The 17,693-nt window shown below is 44.6% G+C and overlaps 1 protein-coding gene, 1 long non-coding RNA gene and 1 pseudogene across 3 annotated transcripts in view; all 3 read right to left on the bottom strand.

The window, feature by feature from the left end:
• TTLL9 (tubulin tyrosine ligase like 9) overlaps positions 1-85 on the bottom strand; it is a gene marked incomplete at its 5' end in the record, with an annotated part of 28,874 nt that extends 28,789 nt beyond the window's left edge. Inside the window, one exon of the mRNA XM_081832277.1 lies at positions 9-85. Coding sequence (XP_081688403.1) covers positions 9-85 — 77 coding nt within the window. The remainder of the gene's footprint in view (positions 1-8) is intronic.
• An 89-nt stretch (positions 86-174) lies between these two features.
• On the bottom strand, positions 175-17,630 carry LOC145723817 (uncharacterized). Of its 2 annotated transcripts, none has more exons than XR_014149127.1 (3): positions 17,392-17,630; positions 5,639-5,682; positions 175-347 (listed from the first exon to the last, which is right to left on the bottom strand). It is a non-coding gene; the product is annotated as an uncharacterized LOC145723817 (long non-coding RNA). The 2 variants fall into 2 exon arrangements; XR_014149128.1 differs by lacking the exon at positions 17,392-17,630 and adding an exon at positions 10,194-10,280.
• LOC102739432 (cell division control protein 42 homolog pseudogene) lies at positions 7,164-7,946 on the bottom strand (annotated as a pseudogene).
• Positions 17,631-17,693: the final 63 nt, after the last annotated feature.

The raw sequence follows: 17,693 nt of genomic DNA, 5'->3' as shown, positions 1-17,693 counted from the left end.
TGTCTTACTCCTTTACTTCCACCCATCCTGGCCTGTGGCGAAGGACATCCATGAGAGTATTTATGAGAGTGGTCTTGAATCGGATTGATGCTCTCTGCTCTCTGCAAGACAAAGCAACGGAACGCTTGCTCAGGATCACACAAAAACCTGTATAGGGATGTTCGTAGCAGCTTTATTAATAATAGCCCCAAACTGGGGGACACCTGGGTGGCTCAGTCAGTTAAGCGTCTGCCTTCGGCTCAGGTCATGATCCCAGGGTTCTGGGATCAAATCCCACATCGGGCTCCTTGCTCGGTGGGGAGCGCGCTTCTCCCTCTGCCCGCCGCTCCCCCGCTTGTGCTCTTTCTCTGACAAATAAACAAATAAATAAATAATCTTAAAAAAATAGCCCCAAACTGGTAACAAACCCAGATGTCCTTCAATAGGTGAATGGTTAAACAAATAGTGGTCCATCCATACGATGGAATACTAGTCAGCAATAAAATGGAGTGGAATATTTATACATTCAGCCTGGATGCGTCTCTAGGGAATTATGCTGAGTGAAAAAGGCCAATTCCAAAATGTTATTATATACTGTACAATTCCATTTATATAGCTTTTTGAAATGACAAAATTATTGAAATGGAGAACAGATTAGCAGTTGTTGGGCGTTAAGGACAGGGTGGGGGTGGGAGTGTGGGAGAAGGCAGAGGGAGGAGGAGGGAGTGGCTATGGCTATAAAAGGTCATATGAGGGCGCCTGGGTGGCTCAGTCGTTAAGCTCTGCCTTTGGCTCAGGTCATGATCCCAGGGTCCTGGGATCAAGCCCCACACTGGGCTCCCTGCTCGGCGGGAAGCCTGCTTCTCCCTCTCCCACTCTCTCTGCTTGTGTTCCCTCTCTAGCTGTCTCTCTCTCTGTCAAACAAATAAATAATATCTTTTAAAAAAAAAGGGGTCATATGAGGGACGCTTGTAGTGGTGGGAATTTCCTTATGGATGTCAGTATCCTGGTTGTGATACTGTACTATATAATTTTATTCTCTGTTACCATTGAGGGGAACCAAGTACAGGGCACATGGGATCTCACTGTATTCTTTCTTAGAACTGCATACGAATCCACAATTATCTCAAAGTCAATATCTAATTTTAAAAAATGTAACATATCTTTAGAAGTCTGGATAATGGCTACTTTTGTGGGGGAACGACTGGAAGAGAGTATGAATGGCATTCTGGAGTGTTGGTGATGTTCTGTTTCCTGCATATTAAGTTGATGAAAATTCATGAGCTATAAACTTATGATGTATGCACCTTTCTGTATACACAACAGAACTCTCTAACAAAATATACCACAAATAAAGTTAAAGGACTGGCTATAGATTAAGATAAAATATTTGCAATGCTTATAATCCATAAGACATTAGGACCAAGTACAAAAAGAGCTCCTACAAATAATTAAGAAAAAGACAAAGAACTCAATAGAAAAATGCCTAAGGAAAAAAAAAATTGCCTAAGGGATATGAACAGGCAAGTCACAGCAGAGGAAACTTACCAGTATGCATGTGAAAAGATACTCAACTTTCCCAACAACACAGTAAACTAAAATACCAAGGAGAGGATTTCTGCTACAGGTTACAACATAAAAGGATGTGAAACAAGGGGAAAAAAGGTACAAAATAAGTATCACACTTGACTATGGGGCTAGTGGAGAGCAATGGACAAAAGGAAACGTGACCAACTGATTCCAGAGAGAAAGGAGCCCTTCGTAGGGGAGCAGAGAGATGCTGCAGTTTCTAGGTCTGGGGGGGTGTCTGAGTGCGGGCAAGTGGAGGAATGAGCCAGCCGTGGAGGGGAGACTTTGCAGGCACCAGGGGAAAGCAGCTGAGCTTAGACAATACTACGGTGGCCAACCAAATCAAAATCTGGAAGAACCCCCTTCCAAAACCAAACCAAGCCAAACCAAACCAAACCAAAACAACACTGTGGCAAATTTGCTTAAGAAAGAAGCAGTAGAGAACACAGTAAAGCAGAAAGAAAACCCGTATTCCTGCACATTGATGTGGTGTGTGTATTTGGGCAGCCCTGCCAGAGTTGAATCCAAAAGTGAACCAAAAAACCATAAACAAACAAACAAAAACAGAACGGCCGTCCAGCCCCCTCCCTCCCAGGGCAAAAGATCAAAACAGCAGTACAGGAGGCTGGGCTTGGAGTGAACTCAGCGTAATTAAAGCTTCAGTCCAGCCCATGTTCTACTCAGCTTTAGGAGGAACCCAATGATCAGCCCCCAACCTAACTACTAGTCAGAAGAAGGGGCTTACAGTCTCTGGAAAATCAGTCTCTCTCTCTTTCCCTCTCTCCACACATTATTCCTTTTGTAGGTCTGAATCTCCATCTGGTATAATTTTCCTTCAGCCCGAAGAACTTTCTTTAGTGTTTCAATACATGACAAAAATAACAGCACAAAGGACCAGAGGGGAGTAAACAGAGCATGCTGTTCTAGGGGCTCTTAGGTTGTGCGGAGAGTGGAATAATATTGATTCAGGGTAGACAGTGATGAGTTCAGGGTGCATATTGTAATGCCCTAGAATAGCGGTTCTTGATGGGTGGTCCCCGTATTCCTCGGGGTCTTCAGGGGTTCACAAAGCCCTCCCTTTCCCAACTACATATTTTTGTGAGGCTGGATTTTCTTCCTATTCTTAAACCAAAACAACATATCAGAACAGATTGAATCCAGAACATTTAGGAAGCCAAATGTTTTATATTGTGCCAGACCTTAAGGAAATTCACAAAAATGTAAAAACAATGACTACTCATCTTAGTAATATTGCAGGAGGGAGAACACAGTTATAAGTTCATAAAAATACATTATTTATGCTACCAGGTAGAGTACCTTGTTGCTTTTTAAATGAATTAATAAATATTTTTAATTTATCATTTTAAATTTCTAATACGGTATTGATAAATACAAGCCACACAAAAATTAGTAAGAGTCCACAATAATTTTTTAGTAGTAAAGAGATCCTGAGCTCAAATTTTAAGAACCACTGCTCTAAAGTAGTAAAGTCAGGAGTATTTAAAATTTAATCCAAAACAATGAAGAGATACAATTTCAAAATCCATCAGATTGGGGGAAATGTTTAAAATCAGACAAATACCAAGTGTTCGCAAGAATGTGGAAATGATAATTACCCTATAATGCTGATGGCATTGTAAATTGGATAAATCTTTAGAGAGCAATTTGGCATATTAAAACTGTCAGGTACTATTCATACACATTAGACTGGCGAAAATCTAAAAGTCCAAGTTTGGCAACAATGTGCTAAAATTGGAAACTCGGGCGCCTGGGTGGCTCAGATGGTTAAGCGTCTGCCTTCGGCTCAGGTCATGGTCCCAGGGTCCTGGGATCGAGTCCCGCATCGCGCTCCCTGCTCCTTGGGAGCCTGCTTCTCCCTCTGCCTCTCTCTCTCTGTGTCTTTCATGAATAAATAAATAAAATCTTTAAAAAAAATAAAATAAAATAAAATTGGAAACTCTTCCTGTGCTGGTAGAAGGCACTCCGGAGAACCACAAGGCAGTACTTAGTAAAATTGAATTTGCACAGACTCTAGACCCAGCAGTTCCATCCTAGCTCTATACTCTAGATAGATACCCTACATATGCAACTGGGCATTATATGTACAGGAATGCTCGTTTTGGAACTATTAATATTTTTTATAGAAATAACCTGCAGCACACAGTTGGTGGTCCGCCCTTGTCCCTTGGGCATTCTCCATTCCATTGCCAGCACCTGCAGCTCTTTGCCTGAGGGCTTTTTCTGGCCCCCAGAGTCTGCTCAGCCAGTGCTTAAAGCAAATCCAAAGTGCCCCTCCCCCAACAGCACACAACTAATGACAACTGGACTTGATGGATAAATCTTCCAGCCCCTCATTGCTCAGTTGGGATGAGTCTGCAGTGTGTTTTGCACTATCTCCTAGGAATCCCCAGTGGGACTGAGCCCACCTGCCCACCGCAATAACCTGTCGGTAATGCACCTTTTATTGGTTTCTTTCCCTTAGCTGTCTCACATCCCCACTTCCCTGCCAGTGCTTACTGGAATCGCCTTCCAACCTTCCAAATAAACCGCTCAGGGTCTGCTTCTGGAGGGAATCAATACTAAGACACAGCCTAAAGGCCTTTCAACAGGAAGTAGATAAATAACCAGTGGTATACAATGGAACACATATAGTAGTTAAAATGTATCCAGATCTACATGCACCAACATGGATAAATACTGAAAATACAGCTTTGTGTGACATAAGCAGCCCGCAGAACAATAATAGTATAACATCACCTATGTAACTTAGAGTCCTAGCCTCATGCAGCCTGGGGGGTCCAGGTCACACAATTCCGGTCAGTACAATAAAAACGTACGATTGCTAAAGAGGGTGCGTTCTTGGAAAGCATGGGTTCTTTTGATTAAGATAAAGAGAGAAAGAGATGCGGCTTGAGACTTCCTCCCCCACTTCTTCCCGTCTTGATCTTGCCGTGAAGGCTGGGGCTATAGCAGCTACTTGGTGTCCATAGGGAAAAGGTCAAGACCAGCACGGAGACACAACTCTGACGGAGCTGAACCACTGCACCAGCCCTCCAGGCTCTTTGTTACATGAGGAAAGTTAATACAATTTTTTTTTTTTAAGATTTTATTTATTTGACAGAGACACACAGAGAGAGGGACCACAAGCAGGGGGAGTGGGAGAGGGAGAAGCAGGCTTCCCGCCGAGCAGGGAGCCTGATGTGGGGCTCGATCCCAGGACCCTGGGACCATGACCTGAGCTGAAGGCAGACGCTTAACGACTGAGCCACCCAGGTGCCCCTACAATTTTTTTAAAGCTGCTATTGGTTGGATTTCCTATTGCTTGTAGCTAAACACATTTCTAATGGGTGTCTGTCCTAATAAAACAGATCCTGTTAACTGAAGTGCCCTATTTTGGGTTGGGGCGGGAGTGGGTGTTGAAGTTGAAGGTCAGCGTCTGGGATTGTGCTTGCATTGCTCTGATGGGTGCTGCATGGCGGAAGGGTCAGAGGCCACACAAGCCCTCCTCGGTGGCGGTGCAACCAGAAGCAGCTTTAGAAAGCGGAGAAATATCTAATGAAATAGACTATGTGCTACAGCGTGTGCGATGTAACCTCCTCTGACTCCCCACAGAAAACGTCAGTCAAGTCTACATTGCTCCCTCCTGCGCCGTGCGAGTGGATTCCCTTTAGGGGATCCGACGAGGTGCTGAGTTCTGCACCCGGTTACAGCCGCAGAGGGAAGCATAGGATCAGGGCAGAGATGACACTGGGGTTACCAAGTCATCACATGGTTGTTGAAGGAGACAGGAGGGCATAGGTACAGACAACATGGGCCCTGGAGCCCGGCAAGCTCTGTCACTAACTGATCCTATAGTCGTGAGCGAGTTCCCTAGCCTCTCTGAGCTTCAGTTTCCCCACCTATAAAATGGACCCAATAGTAGTATCTATTTCAAAGGATTGTGATACAGACTCAAGGAGTTAATACAGCCGGGCACATGGTAAGTGCTCAGTGATGCAGAGCTGGATAAAGGGGAGGAAGGACGGTAGGGAGGGAGGGAGGGAGGAAGGAAATTACTTTTGTGTTTATTAGACTGCGTGGGGACACTCACCGCTCTTTTCCCTTTGACAATCCATGGCCCTTGTAATTTTGATTCTGCAAGGAGAAAAGAAAAGTGATGTAACTGGTTCTGCATATCCACCCTGCCGTCCCAGCTCAATTTACTGCAGATATTAAAATGCTCATACCATCAAACACAACACTGCCCAGATCCTTAGGCGTGAAGGACCAGCCTGGCCAAGTTCACATTGGTCAACATGTGCCCAGCAGCTTGGTCCTTGGAATAAATCACCAAGCATTCAAGGTATCAAATCGCCCCACTTCACAGGATTGTTCCACAGGCATGACCAGTAGAGTGAATACCTAGTTTTCAGTGCTCCAAAGGTCCAACCCTGAACCCCAGTTTTGAGGGCTGAGCTCAGCCAGCTCTGTGAGAAGGAACTGAAACTTGAATATTTGATTAGATCCATGGTCCAGAAGGGGAATGGATCAAAGACTCAGAGTGAAGTTAATTTCTGCACCCAAAATGGACCTTTCAAATCCTCAGTGGGGGTTGGGGGTGGGTATTATTTTGCTTCTACCACGTCTAAAACAGTTTGGTCTTTAGTCCTGGTAAGACTGATCCCTAATGGCAGGTATGAAAAAAGAAATCAAAATTGGTCTTGTGCAGGATGACCATTGCAACTTGGACAGACTTGTCATCTGCATTAGTTTTCTATTACTGCATAACAAATTACCACAAACTTGGCGGCTTAAAATAGTACAAATTTATGTCTTGCAGTTTCTGTGGGCCAGGAGTCTGGGCATGGCTTAGCTGGATCTTCTGGCCAGGTCTCACAAGGCTACAAGCAAGGTGATGACCTGGGTTATGATTCTCATGCATGGGCTTGGGGTCCTTTTCCAAGATCATCCAGATTGTTGGCAGAGTTCAGTTGCTCGGGATTGCAGGACTGAGGTCCCTGTTTACTTGCTAGCTCTTGACTGGTGACTGCTCTCAACAACTAGAGGCCCCCTGCAGTTCCTTTCAACTTGGCCCCCTAGGCAGTTCACAACATGGATGTTTGCTTTCCTCCAGGCCATCAGGAGTTCATCCCTCTGACTTCCAATCCTCCCCACTCCAGGTCAGCCACAATAGAGTCCTATATGATGCATGGTACATAATCACGGTAGTAACTATCCCATCAAAGTCACAGGCTCTACCCACACTCGAGGGGAGGGAATTATACAAGGTGTGTACACAGGGGGTGGGAATCTTGGGGGCCTTCTAGAATTCTGCCTACCACGCCATCTTATCCCTCAAAGAGCCAGTAGAAGGGATAGAGGATACTACTTTATGAAACTGACAGAAATTAGCCCCCGACAAAAGCACGTGAACTCTTTTTTAAATTTTATTTTATTATGTTATGTTAATCACCAGACATTACATCGTTAGTTTTTGATGTAGCGTTCCATGATTCATTGTTTTCGTATAATACCTACTGCTCCATTCAATACGTGCCCTCTTTAACACCCATCACCAGGCTAACCCATCCCCCCACCCCCCTCCCCTCTAGAACCCTCAGTAAGCCCGTGAACTCTTTTTTTTTTCAAAAACGAATTTTAATCTTTAATCTTTAGTTTGATTTAACATTGCTTTTAGTACGATGTTGACACCAGCTGTGCGGAAAGGGCTCTGGAGAGATGTTCATAGCAGGACACACCTGCGGCTCTTCTTCGGTTCGGGAGGCTCCAGGGCAGCCAGTATTGCTTCGTCAAATACATTCTTTAGGCCTTTCTGTGTGAGTGCAGAACACTCCACATACTTGACGGCCTTCAGGTCACGGGCCAGCTTTTCAGCAGTCTCTGGAGTGATAGGCTTCTGTTTGTTCTTGGCAAGTTTCTCAATCATAGAGGGGTCATCTCGGAGATCAATTTGGGTCCCAACAAGCAAGAAAGGAGTCTTTGGACAATGGTGAGTTATTTCAGGCACCCACTTTTCCTTCACATTTTCAAACGAGGATGGAGAGACCACTGAAAAACAGACTAGAAATACATCTGTTTGTGGATAACTCAGCGGTCGTAATCTGTCATAATCCTCTTGCCCTGCAGTATCAAAAAGTCCAAGAGTATATGGCTCTCCACCAATCATAACTGTGACTGCATAGTTGTCAAAAACAGTCGGTACATACTCAGATGGAAATTTGTTTGTTGTGTAGGATATCAGAAGACATGTTTTACCAACGGCACCATCGCCCACAACAACACACTTAATTGTCTGCATTGCTGAAACAGTTTTGTATCCACTTTAAATATTTCAAATTCGATGATGACCTCAGCTTCTCCGCCGGGGCGTTTGCCAGCACGCGAACTCTTATCCCAGTAGTACATTCAAGTCCCTCCAACTACCCCAGCACTAGTAAGGTGTCCTTCTCTTTTTTGATTATATCTTTTTTTTTTAAGATTTTATTTATTTATTTATTTGAGAGAGAGAATGAGAGACAGCATGAGAGGGAAGAGGGTCAGAGAGAGAAGCAGACCCCCCGCTGAGCGGGGAGCCCAACGCGGGACTCGATCCCGGAACTCCAGGATCATGATCTGAGCCGAAGGCAGTCGCCTAACCAACTGAGCCACCCAGGCGCCCTTGATTATATTTTTTATACTCTTTCATGTTTTCAGTTCTATTTCCCTTATGTTTATCCAGTCTTTGGTTGAAAAACTTTTCCTGGGGCACCTGGGTGGCTTAGTCAGTTAAGTGTCTACCTTCAGCTCAGGTCATGATCCCAGGGTCTTGGGATCAAGTCCCACATCGGGCTGCTTGCTCAGCAGGGAGCCTGTTTCTCCCTCTACCTGCTGCTCCCCTTGCTTGTGCTCTCTCTGACAAATAAATAAATAAAATCTTTAAAAAATAAAAAAGAATAGGAAAACTTTTCCTGTCCTCACTGAATTGCATTGATTCCTCTGTTAAAATTCAGTGGACTGTATATGTAGGTCTATCTCTAGACTCTTATTTGTCTACCCTTATGTTGCTACCACACTTTTTTTTAAAAGATTTTATTTATTTATTTGCAGAGAGAGACACAGTGAGAGAGGGAACACAAGCAGGGGGAGTGGGAGAGGGAGAAGCAGGTTTCCCACGGAGTAGGGAACCCAATGCGGGGCTTGATCCCAGGACCCTGGGATCAGGACCTGAGCCGAAGGCAGATGGTCAATGACTGAGGCACCTGGGCGCCCCAGCTATCACACTATTTTAATTACAATAGCTTTCTAGTAAATCTTGAAATCAGGTACTATAAGTCCTCTAACCTTGTTTTTTTCAAAATTGTCTTTGCAATTTGGGGTCATTTGCACTTCAATATAAAGTTTAGAATCAGCTTGCTGGTTTCTACCAAAAATGTGTGTTGGAATTTTATTGGGATTGTACTAAATCTATAGATTTTGAGAAGTGACATCATCAAGTATTGAGTCTTCCAATCCATGAATATGGTCTATCTCTCCATTAATTTAAGTCTTCTTTAATTTCTTTCCACAATATTTTCCAGAAGTCTAGGACGTTTTAAATTAAATTTACTCATAGGTATTTGATTTTGTGATGGTATTTTAAATAATACTTTTAAAATTTCATTTTCCGGGGCGCCTGGGTGGCTCAGTCGGTTAAGCGACTGCCTTCGGCTCAGGTCATGATCCTGGAGTCCCGGGATCGAGTCCCGCATCGCATCGGGCTCCCTGCTCAGCGGGGGATCTGCTTCTCCCTCTCGTGCTCTCTGTCTCTCTGTTCTCTCTCGCAAATAAATAAATCTTTAAAAAAAAAATTTCATTTTCCAATTATTTGATGATAGAATATTGTGGTAGAATAATGCTCCCCCAAAAGATGCCCATGTCCTAATATCCCAGAACCTGTAAATACCTTACATAACAAGGGAAAATTAAGGTTGCAGATATAATCAACTGACTTTAAAATAGATTATCCTGGATTATCTGAGTGGGCGCAATGGAATCACTCTTTTTTTTGTTGTGAGAGGGAACTAAAGAAACGGGGGTGCCAATTCATGAGAAGTAGAGCACGGGATAAGAAGCAGGCTAGTGGGGGGGGTGCTGGAATCTAGAGTAATTCATTTCCCTTCTTTGGGTCACATTTTTCCCATTTTAAAGTGGGGGAGTTGGCCCGTGCACTCTTAAGGACAGGAATTTGTCTGATTCACCTCTGTGTCCTTATTGGTCAGCACTGGGCTCAGTTTAAAGAAGGCACTGATTAGCGTTTTAGGATGAATGTATTAGGAATGGATGGATGGGTAGGCAAACGGGAGGCGGGATGAGCGTAACCTCTAAGAGCTTTTACAGGTCAGGAAATCGAAAATTCTGAGGTTCCCCCAGGGTCACAGAAATCGCTAAGTACAGTTTAGAATCCCAGATTTTCGTAACTTTCCCGCCAGCGAGCCGGGTAGTGGACTCGCGCAGCACCTCCCGCGGCGCGCGGCCAACCGGGGCTTGAAGTCTTTTCTCTGTATTCATCGTTTTCCTCCCACTCTATCCGGAATCACTCCGCGGGGACCCCCAAGTCGGAATGCCTCCGTGGCTTCCCTCCCTTCTCTAAGGACGATTAAAGCATCTGGAGTCCGCGGCACTCCTACCTTCGGGCGCGACATGGTACGATTCCCCAGGGCCGGACCCAAACCGCCGCAGCGGCACGCGCGAGCCTCCGCGTCCCGTTGCCAAGGCGACGGAGGGCGCCCGCATCCGCCGCTCTGATTGGATGAGCCAAGGGCCCGCCTCTCCGCGCGGGCTAGTGTCCAATCCCAGCCGCTGAAAGCTTTTGCGCGCCGCGGCGGCCCAGACCCCCTTACTCGCTCGACCTTTCTCTCCCAACCCCTCGCTTCCGCGACCCTGGGGCGCACCCGGCCAGAGACTGGCTGCCCTCGGCGGGCACTGACTGCCCAGCGCCTCTTCCAGCTGCGTTTCGCTAGATCTACGAGCGCTCAGAATGAAAAGCTCAGCTTTTGGTAAATGTAATGGTACTAAGTTTCCTTACTCGGTCCCTCACTGAGTCGCCTTATCATTTGGTTAGTTGGTAACGCGGCCAGTTATTCTGCTTTTTTCGGGCACTCTCTAATTCTTAGGCACCAACTTGATGCCAGGATTCACCTCAACTCCTGTAGTAGCCTCCTGACCAGTCTGCCAGTGCCCACTCTTGCCCTAGCCATTCCAGTTCATTCTTGGCACTGCAGTTGAAGAGCACAAATTTGTGAAGAACACAAATCCGATCCGGCCTCTCCACTACGTTAGCAATTTATTCGTCATTGCACCCTGTATTGGCTCCCTGCCTTTCCCTGCCTCCCTTCTCCACTGCCCTGGGACCTATGCCAACCATAGCTGATTAGAAACTGTTAAAAATTTTATTGTTTGTTTCATAGCAACAAAATATAAGTTATGTAGGAATATATTTAATAAAATATATGCTAGACATTTTATTAAGCAACAAATTCTTAATAAGCCTCTAGTTTATGGCATGCCTCATTCTTGACTCTACGAGGATATAGCCCTGAACAAAACCAACAAGTATCTGCCCTTGCGGAGTTTATATTCTCATAGGAAAAATTAGAAAACATTGAAGGATATTAAAGAAGCCCTGAATAAATGGAGGGATATACATGTTCATGGACAGGAAGACTCAATATTAAAAAGATGTGTATTTTTTTAAATCCAACAAGGGCTTTTGAGAGACCTTCTCAACCCAAGAGAGGCAAATATCAATGGAATAATATAGGGATCCTAGAAATAGATACAGGTGTGTGTGTGTTTTAACTTTATGTACAATAGACGTGGCATCATAAATCAGTAAATGGCATTGAGAAACTGACTTTCCATAGGAGTGAAAAATAGATGCCTAATTCAAGCAGGTTAAAGAATAAATATGACAAACAAATACTTCAGGCTGTTAGAAAAAATATTTAAGTATATATATAATATTTTATGATGTGAGGGTGGGGAAGGATTTCTTTCTTTTTTTCTTTAAAGATTTTATTTTTTATTTATTTATTTGAGACAGAGAGAATGAGAGACAGAGAGCACGAGAGGGAGGAGGGTCAGAGGGAGAAGCAGACTCCCCGCTGAGCAGGGAGCCCGATGCGGGACTCGATCCCGGGACTCCAGGATCATGACCTGAGCCAAAGGCAGTCGCTCAACCAGCTGAGCCACCCAGGCGCCCTTTCTTTCTTTTTTTAAGATTTTACTTATTTATTTGACAGAGAGAGCACAAGCAGGCGGAGCGGCAGGCGGAGGGAGATGGAGAAGCAAGCTCTCCGCTGAGCAGAGAGACCGATGCGGGGTTTGATCCCAGGACCCTGGGATCATGACCTGAGCTGAAGACAGACGCTTAACCGACTGAGCCACTGAGGCACCCCAAGGATTTCTTAATAAAGCACAACTCATAGCGGAAAAAATTAATCTGTGGGTCTCTCAAAATCTGAACTGCCATACAACGAAAGACATTGTAGGTTCAATTAAAAGACAAGCTACATAAATAAATAATTAAAATGTTTAAAAAGGGGGTGGGATGCCTGGGTGGCTCAGTCAGTTAAGTGACTGACTCTTGGGGTCATGGGATCGAGCCCAGAGTCAGCTTTGCTCTTGGTGGAGTCTGCTTGAGATTCTCTCCCTCTCATTCCCCCTCTGCCCCTCCCCCCCTCGTGATCTCACCTGTGCCTTGCTCTCTCTATCTCTCTGAAATAAATAAATAAGGCACCTGGGAGGTTCAGTCAGTTAAGCTTCGGACTTCAGCTCAGGTTGTGATTTCAGGGTCCTGGGATAGAGCCCCAGGTCGGGCTCCCTGCTTGGCAGGGAGTCTGCTTGTCCCTCTACCTCTTTCCCCCACTCATGCTCTCTCTCTCTCTAAAATAAATAAATATATAAGATCATTAAAAGACAAGCTACAGACTAGGAGGCAATATGTGCAACGTATATAACAAAGGGCTAGTACTCAAAGAACTACAACTATTAAGAAAAAGACTACCCCACCTCACAAAGAAAAGAAAAATGGACAAAGGATATGAATAAAGAACTTTCAGCAAAAGAATCTCAAATAGCCAATAAGCACATCAAGATATGTAAATCACAACAATTATAAAATATTTTATACATATCACCTAGACAAAAATAAAAACACGTTCAAAGTCAAGTGTTTTTGAAGATGTGGGGAAACTGAATCTTTATATGCTGTCGGTAGACTCACACTTTAGGAGGCAATTTGCAATATCTCATAAAGTTGAAAATGCACACAACTTACCACCTTGATTCCACTACTGGACATACATCCTATAGGCTCTCTGAATACAGCTGCACAGTCCAGGGACTATCACTTTGGAGCTAATGTGCAAGGTGACATTCCTCCCTAAAGAAATTCTCATCCTTGTTCATAGGTCATATGTACAAGGATGTTCATTGCAACATTCTTTATAATTATGGGAAATACTAGAAACAATCTAAATGTCCACTCATAGCAAGATGGATTAAGAAAATGGAATATATTCTAAAAAAAATACTATTCATTGATAAAAATTAATGGTCCAGATCTATATCAACATAAAAATATCCCCCAAACCTACTGTTGAATGAATAAAAGAGAGTTGGAGGGCACCTGGGTGGCTCAGTTGGTTAAGCGTCTGCCTTCGGCTCAGGTCATGATCTCAGGGTCCTGGGACCGAGCCCCATATCAGGCTCCCTATTCAGTGGGGAGTCTGCTTCTCCCTCTCCCTCTCCCCCCTGCTCCTGCTCTCTCTCTCACTCCTGTTCTCTCTCTCAAATAAAATAAATAAAATCTTTAAAAAATAAGAGTTGTAGAATGATAAATATTTTTAAAGGTTAAAATTTGTATTAATTATAAACATATGAAAGTATATTCTAGATACTTATGGGTATATTGGTATTAAAAGTTTAAAAATACAGACTAGAGGGGCACCTGGGTGGCTCAGTCAGCTAAGTGTCTGCCTTTGGCTCAGGTCATGATCCCAGGGTCCTGGGATGGAGCCCACCCCACCCCAACCCCGCTCAGCAGGGGGCCTGCTTCTCCCTCTGCCCCTCCTTCCCACTCGTGTTCTCTCTCTCACTCTCTCTCAAATAAATTAATTAATTAATTAATTGATATTTTTTAAAAATACAGACTATAAAGATGAACACCAAATTCACAATGGTTTCCTCTATGGAGAGTGAAGGAAGAGGAGAGAGGAGAGGAAACTTCAACTACTTTAAGTTTATTTGGAATGTTTTGTTTTACTGAAACAACACAGTTGAAGCCAATAAGCCAAAGTATTCTTATCTGGATTTATTTATTCTTTCTTTCTCTTTTTTTGCCCTAATAAGAAAAAACTATCAGAACTACAGGGCGCCTGGGTGGCTCAGTCAGTTAAGCGTCTGCCTTCTGCTCAGGTCATGATCCTATTAGGGTCCTGGGATCAAGTCCCCCATCAGGCTCCCTGCTCAGTGGGGAGTCTGCTTCTCCCTCCACCTCTGCCCATCCCCTCCCCTCTGCTCGTGCTCTCTCTTTCTCACTTGCACTCTCTCTATATATATATATAAATAAATAAATAAAATCTTAAAAAAAAAGAGAGAATATCAGTACTACCCTAGAGGAAGAAGTTTAGGATGCCTTGGGAATGCATAACGGTGGGGTCTAACCATTTTTAACTGGGGTCAGTTAGTCTGGTAAAGGGGATGGGAAGAGCATTCCAGGTGGAGGGAATGGCATGTGCAAAATTGGAAATCAGAGAGAGTGAAGCATATTTGTGGAAATGAATGCAGATCAGTGGCCAGGAAAAAGTGGGGAAGAGGAGAGAGATGAGGCTGCCAAACCCCTATGTTGTTGTTTCCTTTATTACAAATGTGGAAACAGAGCCCTAGTGAGGAGAGCAGAACCAGGGCCTCCTAACTCCCTGTCAATTGCTCCATGATAACAATAATGACAGTGATAATAATGATGATGGATTATGTTGCTGGTCTCTCTACTAGGTACTTGAAATATATCCTCTCATTTAATCTCATTACAGACCTATAGCGGATTTTCCTCCCCATTTTACAGATGATGAAACTGAGACTCACGAAATAACGAAAGTTAAGAAATTTGCTCAAAGTCACAGAGGCAGAAGCCAGATCCCACGAGGCCTTGCGTGCGATGCTAAACAGATTGAACTTTTTCCTAAGGGCATTGGTGAGTATATTAGGTTCCTATTGCAGCTGTAATTACCACAAACTGAGTGACCTAAAAGAACACAAATGTATGAGCTTATAGTTTTTGAGGCCAGAAGTCTGAAGTGGGTTTCACTAGGCTAAGATTAAGGTGTTAGCAGGGCTGGGTTCCTAGGAGGCTTTAGGAGAGAATCTGTTTCCTTGCTTTTCCACCTGCATTCCTTGGCTCATGACCCCCTTCCATCTTCAAAGCCAGCAATCATAACACTCCCGACCTCTGTTTCTACCATCAGATCCCCCCCCCCAACTCTATACTCCTGCCTCCCTCTCTCACTTATAAGGACCCGGGGAATGACCTTGGGCCCACCCGAATAATCCAGGACAATCTTGCCATCTCGTGGTCAGCTGATTAGCAACTTTAGTTCCATCCACAGCCTTAAATCCCCCTTCCCATATAACATATTAACATTTTCTATGAATTAGAGCACATACATCTTCGGGGAGACCGTTATGTTGCCTACCACAGTGAACCACGCTGAAGGGTTTTAAGCAAGGAAGTGACAAAGTGAGACCTGCATTTTAGCATCTTCATATTCCTGGTTTTGTAAAACAATCTCTCCCTGACTTATTTAAGGCAAATTGAGCTTTGTGACAGCTAACACTTTCGAAGGCAGAACAGCTCATAGACATTAAATGTGTTAAGCCTAATAACTACAGCTGGTGTTTGTACAGAGCTTTTAATGTGATGGAGTTCCTTTGTACATGCAGTTTGATTATTCCCCCAACAACCCAGTACGAGTCCAAAGCACTGGTAATTATTGCCCCTTTATGGATGAGGAAACCGATCCGGGGGCATTTGGTCGCCTGCCCAGGGCCACAGAGCTGCTAAGGCCAGGGCCAGGACTAGGAACTAATCTTCAGACCCCACCACCAGCATTTCTTTATGCCATCTGTGGGGTGGGCATTCTGGGAAACTCAAGTCACACAGCACATCTTTGGTGTCATTTTTCATGCATAACTTGATGCCCAATAAACATTTGTTGAATAGATGAAATCCTGCTTTCACTTCTGAGCACAAACAGTGGTTTTCAAGGCAGGAAAATGGGGAATGGTCCTAGAATTCCTCCCTTTCCCCCACATTCAATCTATTTCCTAGTCCCATCAGCTGTGCTGCCAAAATATTAAGTCTGTCCCCTTCTTTCCAGTTTCTCTGCTCCCGCCGTGTCCCAGGACACCACCACCTCCCTGGCCTCCCTGCTTTGCCTCTCTGATATATTCACTCTGGATAGGGGCCAAAGTGATCAACTTAAAATGTAAACCGGATGACAGGGCCGGCCTCCCTTGTTAAATTTTCCCACCAGATTTCCATCATACAGAGGAGAAAAACCTAAACTCACAGTTATGGCCATACACGGTCCTATACGCTTGGCTCCCCACTCCCTCTTTAGCCTCAAGCTCCTTGGCCCCCCTCCTCTCCAGTCCCACTGGCTCCTCATGAAGGCCAAACTCTTTCCACCACAGGGCTTTTGCTTGTCTTGTTCCTTCTGCTGGAAATCTCTCTACTCTTTAAATAGCTGGATTTCTTATACATCAAGTCTCAGCTCAGATGTTGCCTATTTAAGGAAAGTTCATCCTGCCTCCTTTTCTTTCCCTCACTGAAAATTGTGAGCATTTGTAATACTCTGTTTGCTTATTTTGTTTGCCTTCCCTCCTAGACCTGAGATGTCCGATAGGTAGCTACCAACCACATACGGCCGTTAAGCATGTGACGTGTGGCTAGCCTGAACTGAGATGTGCTCAAAGTGTAAAGTACACACTGGATTGTAAAGACTTAATACAATAAAAAGGATGTAAAATGTCTCAATAATTGTTAAATATTGATTGCATGTTGAAATGATAATATTTTGGATATACTGGATTAAATAAAAACATTATTAACAACGTGTTTCTTTCTACGTTTTTAATGTGGCCACTAGAAAATTTAAGATTACACGTGTGGCCCACGTTATATTTCTATGGGGCAGTGCTGGTCTACACTGTTAGCTGTCGAAGGTAGGAACCATCTCTGCCTTAGCCACCTCTGGGTGCCTAGTACCTACCATATAGTAGGTGCTCTGTAAGCATTTGTTGTAGTTTTTATGAGAATCCTGTGCACAGGGAGAGATGAGACAGGCAGCCCCATGTACACTGTGAATTTGAGGAAGAAAGAAACGCCAAAGACAGTTTTCTCTCTCTCCAGTCACTGCATTTCAAACAGGTTCTGTCAACTCTCCGTCCTGCTCTGTACTAACATTTCCCCCATAATCACCTACTACTATGGATGCGGGGCGGAGGGTGCCTGGAGGACCCAAGCTGGCTCGGCTGCTTCTATTTCAGACCCATAGGAGGTGCCCGGTCTCAAGTATTTTACATTCTTTAGGTTTGGTCCTAGCAGCCAGAAAGGGCTCACCTCCACACACTGAGACACACAGGGCAGCTGGGAGGCAAGGGGAGCTGTCCAGGGTCACCCAGCAGGTCAGAGCTGAATAGGGCTTGGAACCTTTTCAGGTCCAGTACTCTGGCCTCTAACTACATCCTACTGTAGTCTCCTTTATTCCAAGGGACCCAGGCGTCTGGAACCTCCCCCCTTGCCTCCCTCTCCTCACATTTTACCTCTGATCTCTTGAGGTCCCTGAGGGCAGTTATGCCTGGTCTCAGCAGAGCTGACCCAGATGACATCATCCGCATAGAGGCCAATGTGGATGGGATGAAGGGATGGGAGGGAGGGAGGGAGGATGGATGGATGGATGGATGAATGGATGGATCGAGGGAGGGATGAATGGGTGGACTGGAGGATGGGAGGGCGGATGGCCGTATGAGTGGGGGGAGGAGGACGGCTGGCTGGTAGGACGCCTGCATGCGGGCGGGGTAGCAGTGAGGATGTACGGAAGGAAGGAATTACCCACACAGTATCT

This window comes from Leptonychotes weddellii, chromosome 10 (assembly GCF_054177405.1).
Source record: "Leptonychotes weddellii isolate Sample4059 chromosome 10, ASM5417740v2, whole genome shotgun sequence".
NCBI classification, from domain to species: Eukaryota; Metazoa; Chordata; class Mammalia; order Carnivora; family Phocidae; genus Leptonychotes; species Leptonychotes weddellii.
The sequence above is the reverse complement of the archived record's forward strand: the minus strand, read 5'-3'. Positions and strand labels throughout refer to the sequence as shown.